The sequence below is a fragment of the Pristis pectinata genome, chromosome 19 (genome assembly GCF_009764475.1).
Source record: "Pristis pectinata isolate sPriPec2 chromosome 19, sPriPec2.1.pri, whole genome shotgun sequence".
In the NCBI taxonomy this organism is placed as follows: Eukaryota; Metazoa; Chordata; class Chondrichthyes; order Rhinopristiformes; family Pristidae; genus Pristis; species Pristis pectinata.
Genome location: NC_067423.1, coordinates 30234676 through 30256820, shown reverse-complemented (window position 1 = coordinate 30256820; position 22145 = coordinate 30234676). Strand labels below are relative to the sequence as shown.

The 22145-nt window shown below is 41.1% G+C and overlaps 1 protein-coding gene across 4 annotated transcripts in view; it reads left to right on the top strand.

The window, feature by feature from the left end:
• The window catches only part of apaf1 (apoptotic peptidase activating factor 1), a 179356-nt gene that overhangs the window by 130404 nt on the left and 26807 nt on the right, over window positions 1–22145 (top strand). For all 4 annotated transcript variants that reach the window (XM_052033698.1, XM_052033700.1, XM_052033699.1 and 1 more), the window contains 2 exons: window positions 5392–5517; window positions 19063–19188. In XM_052033698.1, the coding sequence (XP_051889658.1) occupies window positions 5392–5517; window positions 19063–19188 (252 nt within the window). The remainder of the gene's footprint in view (window positions 1–5391; window positions 5518–19062; window positions 19189–22145) is intronic.

The window sequence follows — 22145 nt, the reverse complement described above, 5'->3', positions numbered from 1 at the left end:
CCTCTGCCGGTTTCAAGAGGAGCCCGGTACCTCCTTACCATCATGGACCAGTTCACGAGGTGGCCAGAGGCAACCCCTCTATCCGACATCACGACTGATTCCTGCACCCGGGCGCTGCTCACAACTTGGATCTCACGTTTTGGTGTTCCGTCCCCCATCACTTCAGACAGAGGCCCCCAATTTACCTCCAGCTTCTGGTCTGCATTAGCAAACATGCTGGGGACGCAGCTGCACACCACCGCAGCCTACCACCCACAATCAAACGGGTTAGTGGAACGTTTTCACTGCCATCTGAAATCAGCCTTGATGGCCCGCCTGAAGGGACCTAACTGGGTCGACGAACTGCTTTGGGTCCTACTCGGCATACGCACTGCCCCCAAGGAAGACCTCCACGCTTTGTCAGCTGAACTTGTGTATGGGGCGCCCCTGGTCGTCCCAGGGGATTTCATACCCACCCTTCGGGACCAAGGGGAACAACCCACGGCAGTCCTGCAAAGACTACGCAAGAGGCTCAGCAACTTGGCCCCGATTCCCACTTCACGGCACGGTCAAGCCCCATCCTGTCAGCCCAAAGAACTACGAGACTGTAAGTTTGTTTTCGTTTGCAGGGGCACACCTCAGGCACCGTTGCAACGACCATATGAGGGGCCATTCCGAGTCATCAGGAATAATGGATCCACCTTTATTTTGGACATTGGGGGCAAGGAACAGGTCCTCACGACGGACCGCCTCAAACCGGCCCATTTAGATCTACAACAACCGGTCGAGGTTCCAGCACTGTGACGCAGAGGCCGACCTCCTAAGCAACGGCTAACACAGCCCACGGACCTTGGGGACCGTATCGCTGGTTCCGAGGGGGGAGCAGTGGTTGTGTAGTGACTCACCGTCCAAGCAAGCGAACCGGCTCGGCGGTCAGGTTGCGTGTCGTCGGAGCGGCGAGGCCCAAGATGGCGGTGGGCCTTCGTCTTCCCCAAGCGACAGGGAGAACCTGCACGCGGGAAAGATTTGATGATGTAGCATATACGTCATTGCCATTTTGAGTGGGCGGGAACAGGCTCTCTTAAAAGGCCCGCGCAAGGCGGGAAAATAAACCAGTTCTTGTTCTGAAACCCTTCAACTAGTGTCTTGTTTTTCACATCACGGTAACAGCCGCTGCAATATTTTTAATAAATATATATGTGTGTGTGTATATATATATATATATATATATATATATATATATATATATATCCTTCATTTCTCCTCCTCTGCACATCCTTTTGTGAATTACTACTGTTTTAATGGTAATAAGAATTGTTCCTGAAATCTTTGCACATACATATCTCATGCGGTTAATTACATTTCTAAGAAATTGTCTTGTCCAAATGGTAAAATTCTGACAGTTTGTTGAATCGTATTTGAAGGCAGAAGTTACTTTTTTAATACCTTGTCAGAAAATGGTGCAATTCCTTTATTTGTTGTGCAGTCTAGGGCATCTTGATCTCTGTCTTTCAGTAGAGAGGGAAAGAAAGAGTTCCTCTTATCTTTCTGCTTTTGGTAAATTTTGAGTTCTGATTGCTGACTCTGTATGGCATTGGGACATTATTATTTATTTAATTATTGGATTCTGATTGTATATTTGAGGGACCTGGAACAGCAAAGGCAATAGAGACAGTCAAAAGCAGTAATGGCAAAGGCCTGGGAGAAAAGCTGCTTTGTTACTATCTGATATGGATGATTGTGTGGGTCGTCTATAGGGATCAGAGGAGAAGTGATAAATAGATCTTTTTGTACTGAAATGCCAATCAGAATGACATGTGAAACTCTCATGTATGTATTTGGCTCAGCTGAGGTAATATCAAGAATGTTCTCAGCCTTTATGATTTTATTGTTGAATTTAATTTCCTTGGCTTCACATTTGTTTCATGAATACATAACTATACATATTAGATCAAGCAAAGAATGTGTAATATATAATGGCAAGAGGTTGTAATTAACAGCTCTATTCTGATATGCTGGAAAAGATTTTATTCAGAACCTGTGATATCTGGTCAAAGATTGTGCTCAGCTATTAAAAACAACATCTTAGAATAAGGATATAAAGAAATTGTTTTAAAATTCCAGATGAAAAATATTGAATGTTTATGCACTATTCTGGTAACATAGACATAAGGTAAAAGTAATTTGATATATAGCAAAACTCTGCCCAAAATTATGTTCGTTAGCATCAAGACTTTTAAGGATAATTTCATGAATCAGTTTTTCTTTAATGAAAGAAATAATGCATAGGCACTGAAATATGCATCTAAACAATGTCTGTCTTGTGTTCATCAAATTGAAAAGTGAAATAGATAACTAAAGTGGAAGTGGTGTCTGGAATTCCAACTGGTAGATTACCATGCCAAGGTTTCAACAAGTAGGAATGATATTGCTAATTCAAAGCAGTAATAATAATTGAAGCTAGACGACAACATGCCATCTTTCTACCTCAGAAACATAGAAAATATGTTTGGGAGGGGAGCTGTGGATGGTGGCATGCTGCCACTGATTTTTTTTTAAAACACCCAGTATAGATTGGACCAGATTTAGGAGTTTGAGGTAAACAAATAGAGTCTGCCAATTCTTATAGATGCATGCATGTGGACCTCCTATGGATTGTTGCAGTGAAATTTACAACAAAAGGCCTGTGGATAATGCCCTTCAGAGGAGATCTAGGACCAGTGCAAACAGCATTGGGGATTGTGTGTTTCCTTCAGCAGTCAGTTTGAAGAATGTGCAAAGATAACTGGGATGTGCAAGTTGGATTGGCTAACTCAATGTAACACCATGCACTGAATGCAAATTGGAAAGAAAATGGGCTTGAGAGAGAGAAAGTGACTGGGGGAGAAAAGTAAAAAAAAGTCTTTTGTTTCACTATAACATTAATTAAAATTTGATGGAATGGGGCTTCATATTTGTAAAAGTAATTTTCTAGTGCCAGGGGCATTGTTTGGTAATAATGAAGATATCACACACTAAAAAGTTGAAATATATTTGAAAATGAACAATCTCCAACCTTTTCTGACAGGTTTAGTGGGTAGTTTTCAGGCAAGTTCTGTAAGTTCATGCTTAGATTTTGAGTTATGTGTGGCTGTCAGCATTCACCATTCTTAATGAATAGATCAAGACAAAAATATCCAGTATCTCCACATCCAATGTTATATGTGGAAATTCGGAAAATACTGTTCAAATTGTCATCCTCTGGAATCTTCACTATATTTGTTTCTCACTGAGAGTTTTCACACACATGTATAAATGTAAACTAAATATTATATGGCTTTAATTTTCAGGTTGTTTCTCATCTATGCTGTGGGAAAATAAAATTCTATGAATGCTACTTTGGCAAAAGAGAAAGATAATTGTGCTCAGGGCAATGAAACTCAGGTTGACCAAACTTCATAAAGAATATTGGGTTTCAGACTCTTAATGAAACTGGCTTTAGGCCTGCATCAGTTATCCTTGTTTGCACAAGTGCATGAATTGCACTAACCAATTTATTATTTGTGACCTTTTCATAGGAGTGGATTTCATTACTTTTTCCTTAAAGCAAACTACAATGTCTTTATTGTGTAAATAATAAATTCTAACAAGTGTTCCATGGATACCTTGTTTAGCGCTCAGGATGCCTTTTGCAGGGACGAGAGCGCTAATGAATCAGTGCTAAATGGAGTCTTTTGCATTACTGATGACACTGCTGTGCTGGGAACATGGAGCAAATCCAGCAATGACTCTCCCCAGGGCTTCCTACAAAGGTGTTGGGAAGGCCGGGGCAAGCAGTGCGAGGAGCCATAGTGCTTGGCGATGAGATATGAGGCTCTGGGCTGTGCCCTGGTTGGAATGGTGAGTGCGGGCCATTGATGGGGGCTGGCACCGGCTGCTCCATGTGTTGATGCCCAGATCCTCCAGCTGGATGTAATACAATGTGCTGTCTTCCCTTTTCTTTGTTTGGCTGCGCAGCTCTCCCCAGCCCAAAGATTTCTCTATAGTGTCAATGGAAGAATCTCTGGGCTGGGGAGAGCCGTTCAGCCAAACAAAGAGAGGGGGAGGCAGCAGCTTCTAATATAACCAACAAGAGGTGTTGAGAGGAGAGGGTGGTCTGTCAACACATGGAACACGTGTTGTCAGACCCCAGCCATGGCTCCTTGTGTTGAACTGGGTTCAGTTCCAAACCTCATATCTTAATGCTGAATTACCAAACAGCTTGCCCGACCTACCTGACACCAGCCTCTCCACACCAATCTGTTCATTGCTGGCGGAGCGCCAATGGAGGACAGGGATTCATGTGCAGATTCCCTGACATGAGGATACAGCATTGAGGAAGACGAGTTCTCATTTTGTTCCTGTCACAGCAGTGCGCATCCCAGTGGATGTTTTGAAGTTCAGGGGCTTGTGTAGTTGTGTTTAAAGTAGAAAATCAAGACAATTCTAGAAGAAGTCAGTGCTTTCCAGGGCAACCCTGAGTGGGGTACCAGTATACATGCAAAACATGAACTGGTCTTCCTCTTTAAAACTGATTGGGTTGTAGGATATTTGAAGTATCATAATCAGATCTAATTGAGTTGAGGAAGTTAAGCTATGTAATGCTTAGTAATGATGCAGCTTTACAAAACTCTGGTTAGACCACACTTAGAGTACTGTGTCCAGTTCTGGTTGCCTCATTATAGGAAGGATGTGGAGGCTTTGGAAAGGGTACAGAGGAGATTTACCAGGATGCTGCCTGGATTAGAGAGTATGGATTATGAGGAGAGACTAAAGGAGCTAGGGCTTTACTCTTTGGAGAGAAGGAGGATGAGGGGAGACGTGATAGAGGTATAAAAGATATTAAGAGGAATAGATAGAGTGGACAGTTAGCGCCTCTTTCCCAAGGCACCAATGCTCAAAACAAGAGGACATGGCTTTAAGGTAATGGGTGGGAAGTTCAAGGGAGATGTCAGAGGGAGGTTTTTCACCCAGAGAGTGGTTGGTGCATGGAATGCACTGCCTGGGGTGGTGGTGGAGGCTGATATGTTGGTCAAGTTCAAGAGATTGTTAGATAAGCATATGGAGGAATTTAAGATAGAGGGATATGTGGGAGGAAGGGGTTAGATAGTCTTAGGTGTGGGTTGAAGGGCGGCACAACATGGTTGGCCGAAGGGCCTGTATTGTGCTGTATTGTTTTATGGTTCTAAGCTAAGTTAGGGTTTAATTGTGCTAATTCACACTTAAATCTAACTTGAACCATCAAGCATTAATGGAGAAAAATGAATCAAATCTGATACAAATGTTGATTATTTGATTTGTGCAGATTTGGGGTAAAATTATTATTACATATTATTTTAAGCTTTAGTTCAAAAGTGCCCTAAATCTCACTGACAAATTGCTTTAACATCTTAGGTGTGGAACTTCATTACTGGCGAGTTGCTGAAGAACTTTCATTGTCATGATGGAGCAGTTCTATCGTGTGATGCATCACCTGATGGCAATAAAGTTGTTTCTGCTTCTGCTGATAAAAGTGCCAAGGTTGGTGTTTATTTTTCTTCTGAAGTGTGAACTAAATATCTGTCATTGTATTTAAAAATAATGGATCTGCTTTCTATGCAAGACAAATCTGGCTCAGGCTATAGTTCAGAAGGGAAATACAGCACATGATTGTAACTCTATTGACTTGTGTGTGATGTAGTCTTTCTAAAAAAAAAAGGTGGTTTATTGCCATGACCCAACACATCTGGTGAAATACTTCAACATTTGTTCACAAATTTTAATACAAGCAATTCATTATTTTATTGACATCATTTGTATATTCATGTATAAGGAGTTATGCATTGACACAGGAAAAATTACATTGGTGCAAATGATTCTTTTTGTTTTGTACGTTGACGGAGGGCAACTGAATTTGACTGCATTCTAACTGATCTGAAAGTTGAAGACTCTGGCATTTAATTTCACATGTGGAAGGATGCTTATTCCTCTGTGTGAAGGATATATAATGAAATATAATAGTTTTGCATTACAAAAATGGAAAAAAAAGCTTATTTATGTAAACGTACATGAATTAGAAAGAGAGTAACAATAATATTGCCGTGCATGCACACTTGTAAATTCTGAGGCAGTATCTCAGGATCACTGATAACTTGCTTCCATGTTGGTTCTGACGGTTCAGAAACACTGATGAGGTCAATATGGGAACTATCGACTCTTTGATAGATCGGGTAACATGTCCCTAAACAGGCAGTCAGGTGGGTGGTTTGTGAGCTGATGCACTCTTTCTTCCATTTGCACAGGGCTTCAGTCTGCTTCTGATGCACAAACTCGAGGTTCACAATACCAACCGGAAAGTTCATTCTCCATTTTGAGCTGTCGTGGGCCAGGGATTCCCGGGATTCGGTTGAACTGTTCCATTTTTTTCATGGAGTCTATGAGCACATTCTTAGATCTAATGTTTCCCTATGACAGAGCTCAAAAAAGGGTGTTTTGTCTCATGAGTGTAGTTGAGTGTTATTCGATTCTCATTGAGGTGGATGTTGACCTGGGAGAGGATGCTGATGTTGGTTTGCTTATCCTACCATCGACCATTTTACAGAGACAGCATTGGTGGTACCTTTCTAGTGCCTTGAAGTGTGTTTAGGTTTAGGGTTTGTCCATGTATCAGACTCTTACACAAATGCAGGGATTGCTACTGCCTAGTAGAGATGAGTTTTGTTCTAGGTTTGAGGCCTTGATCTTCAAACATCTTTTTCCTCAATCCACCTGAGGTTGTGCTAACACGTTGAAGGCAGTGGTGTTTTTCCTCTTCAATATCTGTCTTCACTTAGAGGTCATTCCCAAGTTTTGAGAAGTGATCCACATTTTCTAGTGTCTCACCACACACCTTTTTTTCTGTTGGAAGGCAGTGTTGTGCACTGGGGGCAGATTGCTCTTAGTCATAGAAGACTGAGGGCAGTGGTAGAGGGGTGTTTATCTGACTGGAGGTCTATGACCACTGGTGTTCTACAGGGATCGTTGCTGGGACCTCTGTTGTTTGTAATATAAATTAATGATTTGGAAGAAAATATAACTAGTCTGATTAGTAAGCTTGCAGATGACATGAAGGTTGGTGGAGTTGTGGATAGTGAAGAAGGTTGTCAAAAGGTACAACAGGATATAGATCATTTGGAAATTTGGGCAGAGAAATGGTAGATTGAGTTTAATTTGGGTGGTCAAATGCAAGAAGAAAGAATACAGTAAATGGCAGGACTATTGAAGCATTGATATACAGAAGGATCTTGAGGTGCAAGTCCATAGCTCCTTGAAAGCGGCAACACAAGTGAATCGGGTGGTAAATCAGGCGTACGGCATGCTTGCCCTCATCAATGAGGACATGGAGTATAAATGTTGGGAAGTCGTGTTGCAGCTGTATAAAACTTTGGTTAGGCCACATTTGGAGTATTGTGTCCAGTTCTGATCATCGCACTGTAAGATGGATGTGGAGGCTTTGGAGAGGGTGCAGAAGAGGTTTACCTGGACGTTTTCTCAATTGGACTGTATTAATTATTAGCTGTATGGAGAGGCTGGGCAAACTTGGACAGTTTTTGTCTGGAGTGTCAGAGGCTGAGGGCTAACCTGATACGTGAAGTAATTTCTTTTCCACACAGAGAGTGGTAGGTGCCTGGAACGCGCTGCCAGGGCTGATGGTAGAAATAAATACCTTTGCAAAGTTTGAGACACTTAGACAGACACGTGAACAGACGGACAATAGAGGAATGTGGATCATGTGCAGGATCAGCTTAGATTGGCTTCAGAGTCAACTGAAGGGCCTGTTCCTGTGCTGTACTGTTTTATGTTCTCCGTAGAGGAACCCTGTCTTGCTGATGTTGCATGTAGGACCCATTCTCCCATTCTTCAGTGAAAGAGTTGACAATGGCTTGGAGCCCAGCCTTGGCACACACGTGCATTGTCTGTATACTGCAGCTCGCCTATTAAGATTGGGTTTCCTTGGCTCTGCATGTAATCACTGTGGGCTAAATAGTATCCAAATAATTCTGAAGATTAGTTTGTCTGCGACAAAATTGTTGGAAATGAGATGCAGCATTGCATTGAGAAAGATTGAAAAATGCCACAGTTTCGTTTGACACCTTCCTTCAGTGGCTCTATTGTTGATCCAGAGGTTCATGAAGCAAACATAAGATGGAGACTAATTCCTGTAGGTGGCTGAATATCAGGAGAATGCTGCACAGTAGATCCTTTGGTCAATAGTGTTAAAGTCTTTAGTGAGTTTGCAAAAGGCCAGAAATAATGCTGGAGCTGTTTCCTGCATATCTCCTGAAGTTATCATGCAATGATGATCATTTTTACAGCCCTTCTGATGATGGAATAAACAATGTGATTCAGGGATCAGCTCTTCAGCCACTCATAGGATGCAGTTGAGAAGGACCTTGGCAATGGCTTTTCCTGTGGCAAACAGCAGGGAGACCCTTTTGCAGTTGTCACAATCAGACTTGTCTCTTTTTTGAAGATGGGCACAATTACAGCATCTCCTGGTGTATCCTCCTCTTGCCTGATGTGAGCCATGAGACTGGATTTGTGATTGAAGCTTTTCTCCACCAAGTTTTGGCAGTGAAAAGCTTCAGCGGGAATACCTCCTGAGGGGGTATTCTTTCTGTCTGCTCCAAGGCCTTGTTTCTTCAGTTGAACTGTGGCTTTTTTGATGACTTGTTGGTCAGGGGAGCAAGGCTGGAACAAATAGGCAGCTGTGGGGTGAAGCTGAAGTGCACACGTCAAGGGCAGAGTAGCATTTGAGGATGTCTTTGAAATGTTCCTTCCAGTGAGTGTTGACTTCCTCTCTGCCCATGAAAAGTTCATCTCCATTCTTGGCTGTCAGTGGGTTGGGACCTTGGATATTTGAGTTGCAGATGCCTTTCACAGCATTGATGAGCTGGCACATGTCACAATGTCAGCAAGTTACTGGGCCTCCTGCCCTCCTTCCACCTGCCATCTGTTCTGTAGGTACAACATATTTCAGTGGTATACCAGTATTTCAAATTTTTTTTCATATTTTCTTGCAAATAACAAATTTGATCTTAATGAAAATGTGAATTAACTTTCATGTTCAGCACTTCATAGTGCAAGGAAATATAAATTCTTTAGTAGTTCACATCAAAATATTTAGTAGTACTTTCAGTTTTGGAAGTGGCTGTGTGTTCTCTGCAAAATGATTTCTGTTTTCTACTGTCTTTAAATGAAAAGCTGATTTTTGTCCTTAATTAAATCAAAAGGTGAAACACCCAAAAAGGGAAGAAAACATTTTGGAGTTTATTTTCAAGTGTTTTGTGGATCTAAGTATTAAGGAGGGAATTGGATGTAGTCTCTATTCTACCCAGTATGTATGTTTACCGTTCTTATCAAAATGTGCATGAGGTTTATGGCAATAGCCTGATAGGAATGAGATTAATTGGATATTCATTATTTGCCATCATCAGGGATCACATTAGGTACTCAGTTCGGTTTAACTCTGAGGATTTGGGGCTGGAATTTCAAAAACTGAACTTTTAAGTCAGGTTTCTGAATTAAATCCCTCTCAAAAATTTTTTGGTTAAAGTCAAGTTTTTGGGTTGTTTAAATGTTGTCAGTAGAAACTTTTAAGAGTTTGAATATTTCCACTGTTTCACATCTTCTAAATTTCAACTTGTAGATCTTTGATCAAATTTGGATTATCCACAAAATTTGGCAGATTGTGTCTCTGGTTTCAATGTGAAGTCTCTAAGACAAATATGTCCAGTTAATATGGGTGAACAATTCAAAGGAACATTTTGTTGAAGATGGAAACCTTTTATGAAGCGCAGTCTGTAGTTTAATTTACTGGGAAATTTGCCAGAATTATAGATCAGTTTGGATCCAATTTTAATGCTAGATATGTGAACAAGAAAGACATTTAGAAAAGTCACATAGAATTATACAACACAAAGAACACTCTTTGGCCTATTGTGCTGAGGTAGCTCTTTGGTAAGACAAGTCAATGAGTCCCAAACCCCTGCTGCTTTTCTGAAGCCAAGCAAGATTTTTTTTTAAATTTCTTTCCATGTATGTATTCAATTCCCTTTTGACAATTCCTCTTCCATCTGGTTCCTTCACCTTTTCAGGCTATGCATTCCAGATCACAACTTGTTACTTGAAAAATATGTTCCATATGTTGTCTCAGATACTTTGTAGACCATTATCTAAAATCTCCATCTGCAGTTTCTGACTCTTCTGTAACTTGAAATGGTCTCCACATTATTTAATCAAAATCATTTGTTATTTTAAACATCTGTGTTGTATCCTTTCTGAGAAAATGGCTCCAGTTTCTTTAGTCTTTTTACGTAACCCAAGTCTTGTACTATTGCAGTAACTCTTTCCTGCACCCTCTCTAAGGAAAAGATAATTAAAACACTCCTTATAGGGTCCTGTTGGTATTCTTAGTTCACTAGCTTTTAATGCATTCTTTCAAACAAATTGAGGCTTTGCCATCTCTTCAAGTTGATCCTGTTTGTTGATGTCATAAATAATTACCAAAGCCATGGGTGATTTGAACAAACTTCTAATATGGATCCTAAAAAGCGTCAACAGCGGAGTCACAGAATGGTCACAGCAAAAGAAGTGGCAATTCAGCACGTGGCCAGCTGTAAGATCAGTCCTGTAGTCCCATTCCCCAGCCCTCTCCCCAAAAAGCAGGCAAATTATTTTCTTTCAAATAAATTTTTTTAAAAATTTTATTTACAGCGCGGTAACAGGCCCTTCCGGCCCAACAAGTCCGCGCCTCCCATTTTAAACCCAAATTAACCTATCCATACGTCTTTGCAATGTGGGAGGAAACCGGAGCACCTGGAGGAAACCCACGCAGACACGGGAGAACGTACAAACTCCTTACAGACAGCGACGGGAATTGAACCCCAATCGCTGGCGCTGTAATAGCATCGCACTAACTGCTACGCTACCGTGCCACTAAATACATATTGTGCTCCTTTTTGGGTGCTTCAATCGAGTCTACCTCCTCTACTACCCCTGGCAGAACTAACCACTTGTTATGTAAAAAGGTTTTAGTTACTTTTGGTTCTTTTGCCAGTGTATTCTAACTCCCCTCATTTTTGGCCCTCCTCCAATGAAGCAATTTGTCTTTCTCCGCTCTATTTATACCTTTCACTTTTACATGCCTCTGTCAGATTAATTGGCAACCTTCTCAATTCCAAGGAGAACAACACTGACTTCTCCAGCTGAGACACAACTCTGAAATCATTTTTGTAAAGTTCTTCTGCACCCCCTAAAGCCTTCATTAAAAAGGGAGCCCTGGATTAAATAGAATATTGTAGTTTTGACTGAGCCAGTCTTCTCTAAATGTCTGTTGCGACTTCCTAGCTCTTGCACTCTGCTTGTTACAAAGCCCAAGATCCCATAAGTTGTTATAACCTTTCTTAACCTTCCCTCGTGCTTTTTATGAACTGTGCACACATATTCCCAGATCTCTCGATTCTTGTTCCCCTTCTTGAATTGTGCCCTCTAGTTTATATTGCCTCTTCTCACTTGCCTCACCAAAATGTAACACATTCTACTTCTCAGCATTAAATTTCATCTTCCATTTATCTGCCTATTCCGCCAGCCTGACCATATCCCCTTGAAGCTTTTTACTATCTTTACAGTTCATTAGAACCTCCATGTTCCCTAGTTGTGTCTTGTACATCCAAGTCATTAATTTATATTAAGAAAAACGTGATCCTTGTACAAACCCATGGAATATGCCATTGTACATTCCTTCAGACCTAAAGACAATCTTTCATTGCTGCATTCTGCTTTATTTTACTCTCTATGGTTTTGCTCATCCATAGAGCACTGGCTTCAATTTTTCTACCTTCTCCCTCACGAGGACGTAGCTGGACTGTAGCTGTAGCATTTATCTTAACCACCTCCACCCCCCCCATATGTTCAACTGCAGATTTGACTCTCATTTACCGTGGCTGATCTGTTCTTGTCCATTTCAAATTGGTCCTTCTCCTTTGATTGTTTTCCCCTTGGACTAGTCAGGATATTTTCTATAGCTATTCTAAACTTATGGTGTTATGATTGATGTTTCCTTGATGTTCCTCATTCATTCTTTCTTCATTTGGCTTGGCTTATTTCCTAGAATCAAGTCAAACATTGTTATCATCCACATAGGGCCAGAAATGTGCTGATCCAGAAAGTTATCCTGAACACACTTACAGATCTCCTTCTCCTCTTTGCCCCATATGTTATTGCTCTCCGATTCTTTCTGTGGATAGTTGGAGTCGCCATTATTACTGGAATATGGTTTTTGCACATCTCTGCAATTTCCCTGCAAATTTATTCTTCAACATTCTTCCCACCAATTAGCAGCCTTTGAATAATCCCAGTAATGCATTTCATTGTAATTCAAAATGGGCAGATACTTCCCTCCATTCTTTCAGGGCATCCTCTCTCTCCAGCTCTCCTTAATCACTCCTCCTCCTTTCTTCCCTTCCCCATCTTTTCTGAACTTCTTGTATCCAAGAATATTTAGAACCCATCCCTGTCCTTTTTTTAAATCCACATCGACATTATGTATATGACATTGTAATCCATATAATTAGTTGCAACTGCAGTTTGACAAGCTTGTTAAATTCATTTCTTAGGTTTACAGTGCATATACATAAAAATCATCTTAGACTTTCTGCTCTCTCTCTTAGCCTGGTCCTGCCTTAAATCTTCGTCTCTTGTTCTGTCAGATGTATTTTCTTCTGTTCATTGTCACCTTCCTTTATCTGGCCTCTGCTGGATTAGTTTAAACCTCTCCCCATGGCATGAGCGAACCTTCCTTTTGAAGATATTGGTTTCAGATCTGTGGTGGTGTAATCTGACTAGCCTCTATATAAACCAGCTTCCATAGAACTGGTCCCAGTGTAAGAATCTGAAGCCATCTATCCAAGCATGCACTTATCTGCACTGTATTCCTGTTTCTAAACTCTGAAAGAGTAATTTATAGATAACTACATTTGAAGTCCTGCTAACCTATTTCCTAGCTCTTTTGTTGATGGTCAAATACAGGCCACACCCTGTGTTCTCTCGAATTTTCAGCAGCCACTTGTGATATCCTGAACCCTGGCACCAGAGTCAACTTGCTATCATGAAATCACAAAAACACTTGTCTGTGCCCCTAACTAATTCTCTAAGAATTCCCTTTTTGACAAATTCCATTTCACTTGCTGAGTGTTTCCAGCAATTTTTTTATTGTATTAGTGAATTTAACAACTTAGCATTCATCTGAGAAAGGAAGAAATCACAAACCCAGATCTTTCTACCTGTGTATCTTGCACTTGGAGGTTATAGACAGGTTGTCATGGAAATTCATTAAAACCAGAAAATGCGGAACTGCTCAGCATTTAAGGTAGCATGTGTGGAGAAAGAAACTGACTATGTTTCAGGTTGATGACATTTCAGCAGAACTGGGAAAAGTTAGAAATCAAACATGTTTTCAGTTGTACAAAAAGAAAGGTGGAGAGAATTAGGGAAGTGTCTCTGGAGACCAAGGGAGACCAGATGACAGGAGGGTGATGGTGCCAGCTGAAAGAGGGAAGTGAAGGCTTGTTAAGCACAGCTGATCTGCTTGGAGGAGATGTAAACAGAAGGAAATAAGGAGTGCTGAGGAGAGAGAGGCCAGAATTGCAAGATTCAAAACAGTACACTTGCTGGAAACGTGAAATGAAAACAAATATTGGCCATGCAACATCAGTATTTAGAACTGAACACTGGTTAGAGAGCAGGATACCCTCTTGGGTCTCCTGAACTACCCACTTAATCTTTTGTTTATCTGATCGTTACCTATTCCAGCTCTGCTTGATGCTGCTTGGTCTGCTGGGTATTTCTAGCATAGTCTTTTATTCATACAATGATGTAAATAATCACAGGTGGCAATGAGTCAGCTTACCGGAGCCAGATAGGACACATGGTGAGTGGTGCCACAACAACAACCTCCCACTCAGCGACAGCAAAACTAAAGAGCTGATTGTTGACTTCAGGAAGGGGAAGGAGGGCGAACATGCGGCAATCTCCATTGAGGAAATCAGTGGTGAAGAGAGTTGCAGCTTTAAATTCCTGGGCATTAACATATTGGATGACCTGTCCTGTGCCCAGCACGTGGCGGCAATCACAAGGGAAATGTGCCAGCGTCTTTACTTTGGATGTTAAGGAGGTTTGACTTGTCACCGAACACTAACAAACTTCCACAGATGCATTGTTGAAAGTATCGTGACTGGTTGCATCATGGTCTGGTACGGCAACTTGAATGCACAGAAATGTAAGAAGCTGCAGAGTGTGGTGGACAGCCCAATATATCACGGGCACATCCCCACCCCCCCCACCCCACCGTCGGTAGTATCTACAGGAGGCGTTGCCTCAAGAAGGCAACATTCATCATTAAAGATCCCTACCGTCCAAGTCATGCCATCATTTCACAGCTACCATTGGGCCGGTGGTACAGAAACTTGAAGTTCTACACCACCAGGTTCATAATCAGCTACTTCCCTTCAACCATTTAGTTCTTGAACCAACCACCCAAACCCTAATCACTGCAGTTTAGCAACATTATGACCACTTTGCACTACATTGGACATTTTTTTTGTTCTAATTGTGTTCTTTCTTGTAAAAAATGTATAATTTATGTTTTTCTTGTGAATGCTGCTTATATAATGCTATGTGCCTGTGATGCTGCTGCAAATAAGTTTTTCCTTGCACCTGTGCATACATGTACTTGTACATATGACAATAAACTTGACCTTGACTTTGATTTAAGTGTTGTCTTTCACAATATTTAGATTCCATTCAATATCAACTTTTCTTCATGGGAACACTGCCATGTTGCTTGACTAATACATTGCATTAGTTAATCATACTTACTGAAATGGCATAGAAGGCCATTTGGCCCATTAGGTCCATGCCAGTTCTAAGCAGAGCAATCCTATCAGTCCCATTCCCCTCTTACTTTCCCTGTACTCCTGCAACTTATTCCCTCTCACATACCATCAATGCCTCTTTGCTTATTTTGCCGCTTATTTTGCCACTTACTTACACCAAGGGTAATTTACAGTCAATAATTAACCCTTCAGAATGTCTTTGGGATGTGAGAGAAAACCGGATCCCTGCAGGTGTGAGGGGGGGATCTAACTGCTGCACCACTGCGCCATACACAATGGAACTGCGAAAGATGGCATTGATAGAACTGAATTCATTTAGCATGATCTTTGCATGAGGAAGAATCCTTAGATCACTTTCAAAACTCTTTTCCAAGCCTGTGTTTCTGCCACAAGTAATTTCTATTGAATCTTTTTATCCTTATAATTATTTATTTCAGTTGCAGAAAAAGAGAAGGGCAGAGAGAACTCAGGGAAATGGACTACAGCCATTATCACCATTGCCTGATGATAAATATGCCTTGTTCTCACCTATTGTCAGATCTAAGCCTACTTGTGAAGCCTAGGCTACGTATGTCCTCATTGAAGCCAAGTGTTGAAAGACTGGAAAAATCTGGTCTGCACTGTTTAATGAGGGAAATCATTATAAAATGTTTGAAGTTATGTTGCACAATCGGTACCAATATTGTAGGCAGCTTCAAAAGAAAGCTGCATTCAATGAATATAGAACAATCCTTGTATCTTACTACTTTCTTATTCATTTTTGGGGATATATGATCACCATCAGCAAGGCCAGAATATATTGCTCATCCCTAATTGCCCTTAAGAAGGTGATGGTGAGATGCCTTCGTGAGATGGTGAGACCCACTAGTCCTGCAAACACTCCTACTTTCTTGTGTTCAGAGAGTTCCCAGAATTAAGATCCAGTGGCAACGAAGCAACAGTGATTTCTGTCCAAGCCTGGATTGTGTCAACCTGAAGGGGAACCTGCAGCTGGAGATTTTTCCATGCTCTTGCTTCCTTTGTCATTCTCAATGTGGAAACTACAGATTTGTAGGTTGCTGTTATAATAGTCTTGGGGACTAACTGTAGTACATGGCGGTATTGGAGAGAAAGAACATTTGGGGTGTGGATGGGGTGGCAGTGAAGCAGGCTACTTTGTTCTGGATGCCATTGTGTGTTGAATGTGTTTGATTAGTACCGATCCAAGCAAGAGAAGAATATTTTATCATGTTTCTGACTTGTGTCGTGTTGAAGGTGGAAAAGCTATGGGATGTTAGGAGGTAAGTCGTGCTCCACAGGATACCTAGCCTCTGATCTGCTCTGGTGGCTGTATTATTTATGTGGCTGGAGCTGTTCAGTTTCTGGTGCTGTTGAATTTTCTGGTCAGTGGTGACCCCCAGGATGAGGGATGTGGTAACAACAGTCCCATTCAACATCAGTGGTAGGTGGTTAGACTCTCTCGGGTTGATGATCATTGCCTGGCATTTATTGCGCAAATGTTATTTGTCACTTATCAACTATGCCTGAACATTGTCCAGGTCTTCTGCATTCAGCCATGGACTGCTTCACTTTCTGAGGAGTTGCAAGTTGAATTGAACATTGTACGATTATCAGCAAACATCTCTGTTTTTGACTTCATGATGAATGGAAGGATATTGATGAATCAGCTGAACTTAATTGGGCTTAGGGTACAGCCCTGAGGAACTCCTGCAGCAATGTCTTGGGGATGGGATGTATGACCTCCAACAACCACAACCATCTTCCTTTATGTGAATTATCACTGCAGTCTTTGAATATTTTCCCTCAATGCCCACAGACCAGAGATTCTGAGGTTTCTTTGTGCCATAGTCAAATGCTGCTTTCATATCATACCTTTCCCTCACCTCTGGAGTTCAGCTCTTTGGTTCATGTTTGGCCTGAGACTGTGATTCAATCTTGAGCGAGGTGGTCCCAGGGAGATCCAAACTGGGCACGAGTGACTAGATTATTAGAGAATAAGTGCCACATGATAGTACTGTCTTTAACACCATCCATTACTTTGGCAATGATTGAGAGCAGACTGACTAGACTGTAATTAGTCGGATTGGAATTGTCCTGCTTTATATGGATGGGATGTATCTGGATATTTTCCATATTGTTTAGGTATTGCATACTGGAATAGCTTGACCAGAGGCCCAGTCTCTTCTGAAGCATGTTTTCACTGATGCAGTTGGAATGTTACCTTGTATTTTAGACTTTTCTGCATCCATTGCTCTCAGCTATGTCATTATATGATGCAGAATGAATTGAATTGGCTAAAGCCTGGGATCTGTAATAGTGGGGATCTCAGGAGGAAATCAAGATGGATCTGTCACTTCCTGCTCTTGGCTGAATGTGGCTAAGAATGCCGCAGCCTTGTTATTAGACTTTCTCAAAGTCTAGTAAGCTGGCTGGTACATCAAACTGAAACTGAAGATGCTTTGGAAGACTCCCAGAGAAAAATTTATTATGAATGTCTGGCTAATTATTGAATAGAAATTTTGCCTTGGCAATAATGAAATGCTCTTTCACCTGTATAAGCAGAAAGCTATTGAGGGATGATACCAAAGTAATTGTAGAAGCAAAGATAGAACGGATAAAGGGAAAATTGGGGGGGACGGGTGTGGTGGGGGGGGGATATTTGTTCTTCTGGCAATAAATAACATTTAAATCCATGCCTGTCTTTATGTGCTGCTTAGTTCAAAAATATTGAAAATTCATTTTTTATGTCCACCCACATGTAAGTGGAGGGCCTTAATTGCCTTTGTTTTGAATTGTTCAAACATTCTTCAAGAGCTGGAAAAGAGGAGCAATCTAAATAGCTCAGTTTTCAGCTGACGTGATGTGAGGACAATGGCTGCCTCCTGTCCAGTGGATTTCTATCTTTCTGTGAATTGGTATTTTCTCCTCTTTGACCTCTATCATTTCTGACATGTTTTAATGGAGATAATTAATGAAGTGTTTTCTTGCTGTCTTCTGTTTTATTTGTCAGAAAATCATCTTTGGAAGCAGCAAAGTCACAACATCTTGTTTTCAAAACACCATCAATAAAGAATATAACATTGTGTGACACTGCTTGAAAATGTGTTGGAACTGTTACAAGGCTCAGCATTTGCACAGAGAGGTTTGCTGTAGTTAAATACATGCAGAATTATGGCACTCTTCCAGAGATTACATAGAATTCAGAAATTCAAATTATGTTAGCCTTTGAAGAATTGGTCTTAAAAATATTTAGGCTACATATGTTAATACAACCTGTCCATTGCATTAATTCAAAACGAGTAACATTCTATTTAAAGCCATCAAGAACCGTTACTGATGGGGAATATGTCAAGTCTTTATTTTCATCTTTTATTTTTGTTGTGACAAAACTAGTCGACGTGGGAATAGAAACAGAAATTTTAACTCGAGTCTGTTCTGTCTTCAGTAAGATGTGTGCTTTTCTGCACACTCGCCTTTACCCCATATCCTTTTCCATCCTTGGTTAACAAAAAGCTGCCAGTCTCAGACTGAACTTTTGCATAGGTGTATTCCTAATTTTAAGTCTGAGGTTGGCAGATTTTTTTCATATCTTTCTGACTTCAATTCTCGAAGACATGGCTAAAATTTATAGGCTTTGGCTCCTATTTTGGGCTCACTCACATTGAATATAAATGTTCTGGTTTTATCCTTTTGGTTTACCATACTATCACTCCTTAGCTTTTTGTGTAATCACTCCTGATATTATTAACATGTTGAGGTGTGAAGTACCAATTATAAATCTTGCACTACATAGCGGAATTCATGGTTAACAATGACATAACTCATTCACTGCACAATGGCACCTTGATGTTATTGTGATCTGTATCCATGCTTTATAGCAAACGCAAAGGTGCCACTTGGAATGTTGTGGAGAATTAGTTTTCCTCAGCTCTAGGATTTCCTTCTTATCCCTCTCTCTCTGTCTTTGCTTAAGTTGCCATTTAAACCCAGCCTTTTGGTCGCCTATCCTAACTCCTTGTCAACCTTTTTTCTGGTAGCCTTCAATTTTGACATTTGAATGAATCTTCAGGGAAGTATATTTTCTGTTTTGTCTGTTCTCTTTTTTTTAACGACAGTATTACCTAACTAATAGTCATTTAACCTTTATTTTTAGATTTGGAGCCTGAAGAGCACCGTGCCTCCTCTTGTTTTGGCTGGCCACAATGCCTGTGTACGGAGCTGCAGATTTACTTGGGATAATGAATACTTGGCTACTGGAGATGACAATGGTGAAATCAGGGTAACCATCACTTAAACTACAATAGTACCTTTTTATTTATTTTGCTAAGTTTACTTTGATAAATTAAATCTTTATATAAGAAAATAAGATTGTTTCACAAATATACATAAAAATCGCCTTGAACCATACTTCGTAAATGCTGCACAAATGTGTCTGAAGATCAACATATCTGGGTCTCCAACTAATATATGCAAGGGCTATATTTCAGTCGCATAGAATAAAAGAGGAAACTTAATTTCAACTGGGACTACAACTGCTTGTATTTATTTTGTATTTTTAACCTAAAAAAAACTTTCTACGCACTTCACAAGAGCGTAATGAAACCAAATGTTAATATGGAGTCACATGAGGAGATATTGGGGCATGTGACACAACATTTGACCTAAGAAGCAGCTTTCATGGAGCACCATAAATGATGAAGATAGCTGAGGAGTTTAGGGTGGGAATTCCATTGCTTAGTCCCTGGACAATTGAAGGGATGGCTGGCTGATGGAGAGATTAAGATTAGGGTTGCTCAAGAGGTTAGGATCGGAGGAACTCAAATGACTTGGAGATTTATAGGGTCGGGGGAGGTTACCAGGAGGGGATGAACCCGTGGAGGGATGTAAAAACACGCAAGAGAATTTAAATATTGAGACATTGTTTAACTGGGAGCCTGTGTATGCCACTAAGAACAGGGGTCAATGAAGAACAGAACTTGGTTTGCGTTGGGATACCAGCAGCAGTGTTTTGAGAGTGTTCCATGAATGTGTGGGCACTGTCAAGTGACAGGCAAAGCTGAGGTTTCAATGGCAGATAGGCAGAAGACAAGGGTGCAATCGTAGGTTGTTATGGAGGTGGGAAAAGACAATCAATGCTAGACATGAGACACTGCAGATGCTGGACTCTGGAGCAAAAAAAAACAAACCACTGTAAGAACCCAGCTGGTCAGGCAGTAAGTGGAGGCAAAGGGATTGTTGAGATTTCAGCTCGAGACCCTGTATTAAGATGGTTTACATTTATCAGTCACATAACACGTTAGTTACAACTTTGATAGCCTTCATGCTGTCCTGATGCATGATCTTGACCTGAAATGTCGACCATCCCTTCACCTCCAAAGATTCTGCCTGACCTGCTGAGTTCCTTCAGCAGTTTATTTTTTGATCTTAATGCTAGTGCAGCTTTAATATTACACCCAGTTTGGGAGCAGTCCGATTTCGCCTCACATACTTGACTGGGACAGGGTAGGTCATTGGCTTGGGGAAACACTTTGCAGAAGGGATTAAACTTGTTTTGGTTTTCCTTTTGCTTAATAAAATGAAGTTTCTCATTAAGTCATAGAGTAATTCAGCATGGAAACAGGCCCTTTGGCCCAACTCGTCCATGCCGACCAAGGTGCCCATCTGAGCTAGTCCCATTTTCCGTGTTTGGCCATATCTTTCTAAACCTATTCTATCCGCGTACATGTCAAAATGTTTTTTAAATGTTGTTATTGTACCTGCCTCAACCACTTTCTCTGGCAGCTCATTCGATATGCGCACCATCCTCTGTGGGAAGAAGTTGCCCCTCAGGTCCCTTTTAAATCTTTCCCCTCTCTACCTTCTATTTTCTAATTCCCTTTCTCTGGGAAAAAGACTGAGTGCATTCACCCTATCTATGCCCCTCATAATTTTAAACACCTCCATAAGATCACCCCTCACTCTCCTACACTCCAAGGAATAAAGTCCTAGCCTGCCCAACCTCTCCTTCTAATTCAGGCCCTCAAGTCCTAGCAACATTCTCATAAATCTTCTTTGCACTCTTTCCAGTTTAATGACGTCTTTCCTATAACAGGGTGACCAAAACCGAACACAATACTCCAAGTGCGGCCTCACCCACACCTTGTACAACTGCGACATAACATCCCAACTTCAATACTCAGTGCCCAGACTGATGAAGGCTAGTGTGTCAAATATCTCCTTCAGCACCCTGTTTACCTGTGATGCCATTTTCAGGAAACTACGTACAAGTACTTTTCGGTCCCTCTGTTCTATAGCACACCCCAGAGCCTTACCGTTCACGGTGAAAGTCCTATCCTGGTTTGTCATCCCAAAATGCAACACACCTCACACTGATCTGAATTGAATGTTATTTACCATTCCTTGGTCTACTTACCAAGCTGATTAAGAACCCCCTTTAATTTTTTCATAACCTTCTTCACTGTCTACGATTCAACCTATTTTAGTATCATCTGAAAACTTACTAACCATGCCTTGTACATTCTCATCCAAATTGTTTATATAAATGATGAACAACAATGGCCAGCACCAATCTCTGTGGCACACCATTAATCATGGGCCTCAGTCCAAAAAACAACTTCCACCATCACCCTCTGCATCCTACCATCAAACCAATTAAGTATCCACTTAGGTCTCCCAGAATCCCATGCGATTGAACCTTCCAGACAAGCCTTCCTGTGGGACCTTGTCTAAGTCCATATAGACAATGTCCACGACCCTGCTCTCATCAATCCTATTGGTTACTTCTTCAAAAAAAACTCTTGACAGGTTTGTGAGAGACAATTTCCAACACACAAAGCCGTGCTGACTACGCCTAATCAGTCCTTGTCTATCAAAATGCTGGTTAATCCTGTCCCTCAGAATCCCCTCCAGTAACTTACTCACTATTGATGTCGGCTCACTAGCCCGCAGTTGCCTGGCTTGACTTTGCTGCCCCTCTTAAATAGCGGTACAACATTAGCCACCATCCAGTCTTCCAGAACTTCACCTGTGGCTAAAGGTGATGCAAATATCTCTGCAAGAGCCTCTGTAATATCTTCCTCTAAGGTCCGAGGATGCACTTGGTCAGGCCTTGGGGATTTATCCGCCTTACTGTGCTTTAAGACTGCCAGTACCACCTCTTTGGTAATTCAGATACAGTTTCATTATCCTTCATGATATTTGGCAGTGTGGCTATTTAGGGGCAGTGGAAAGGTTGAA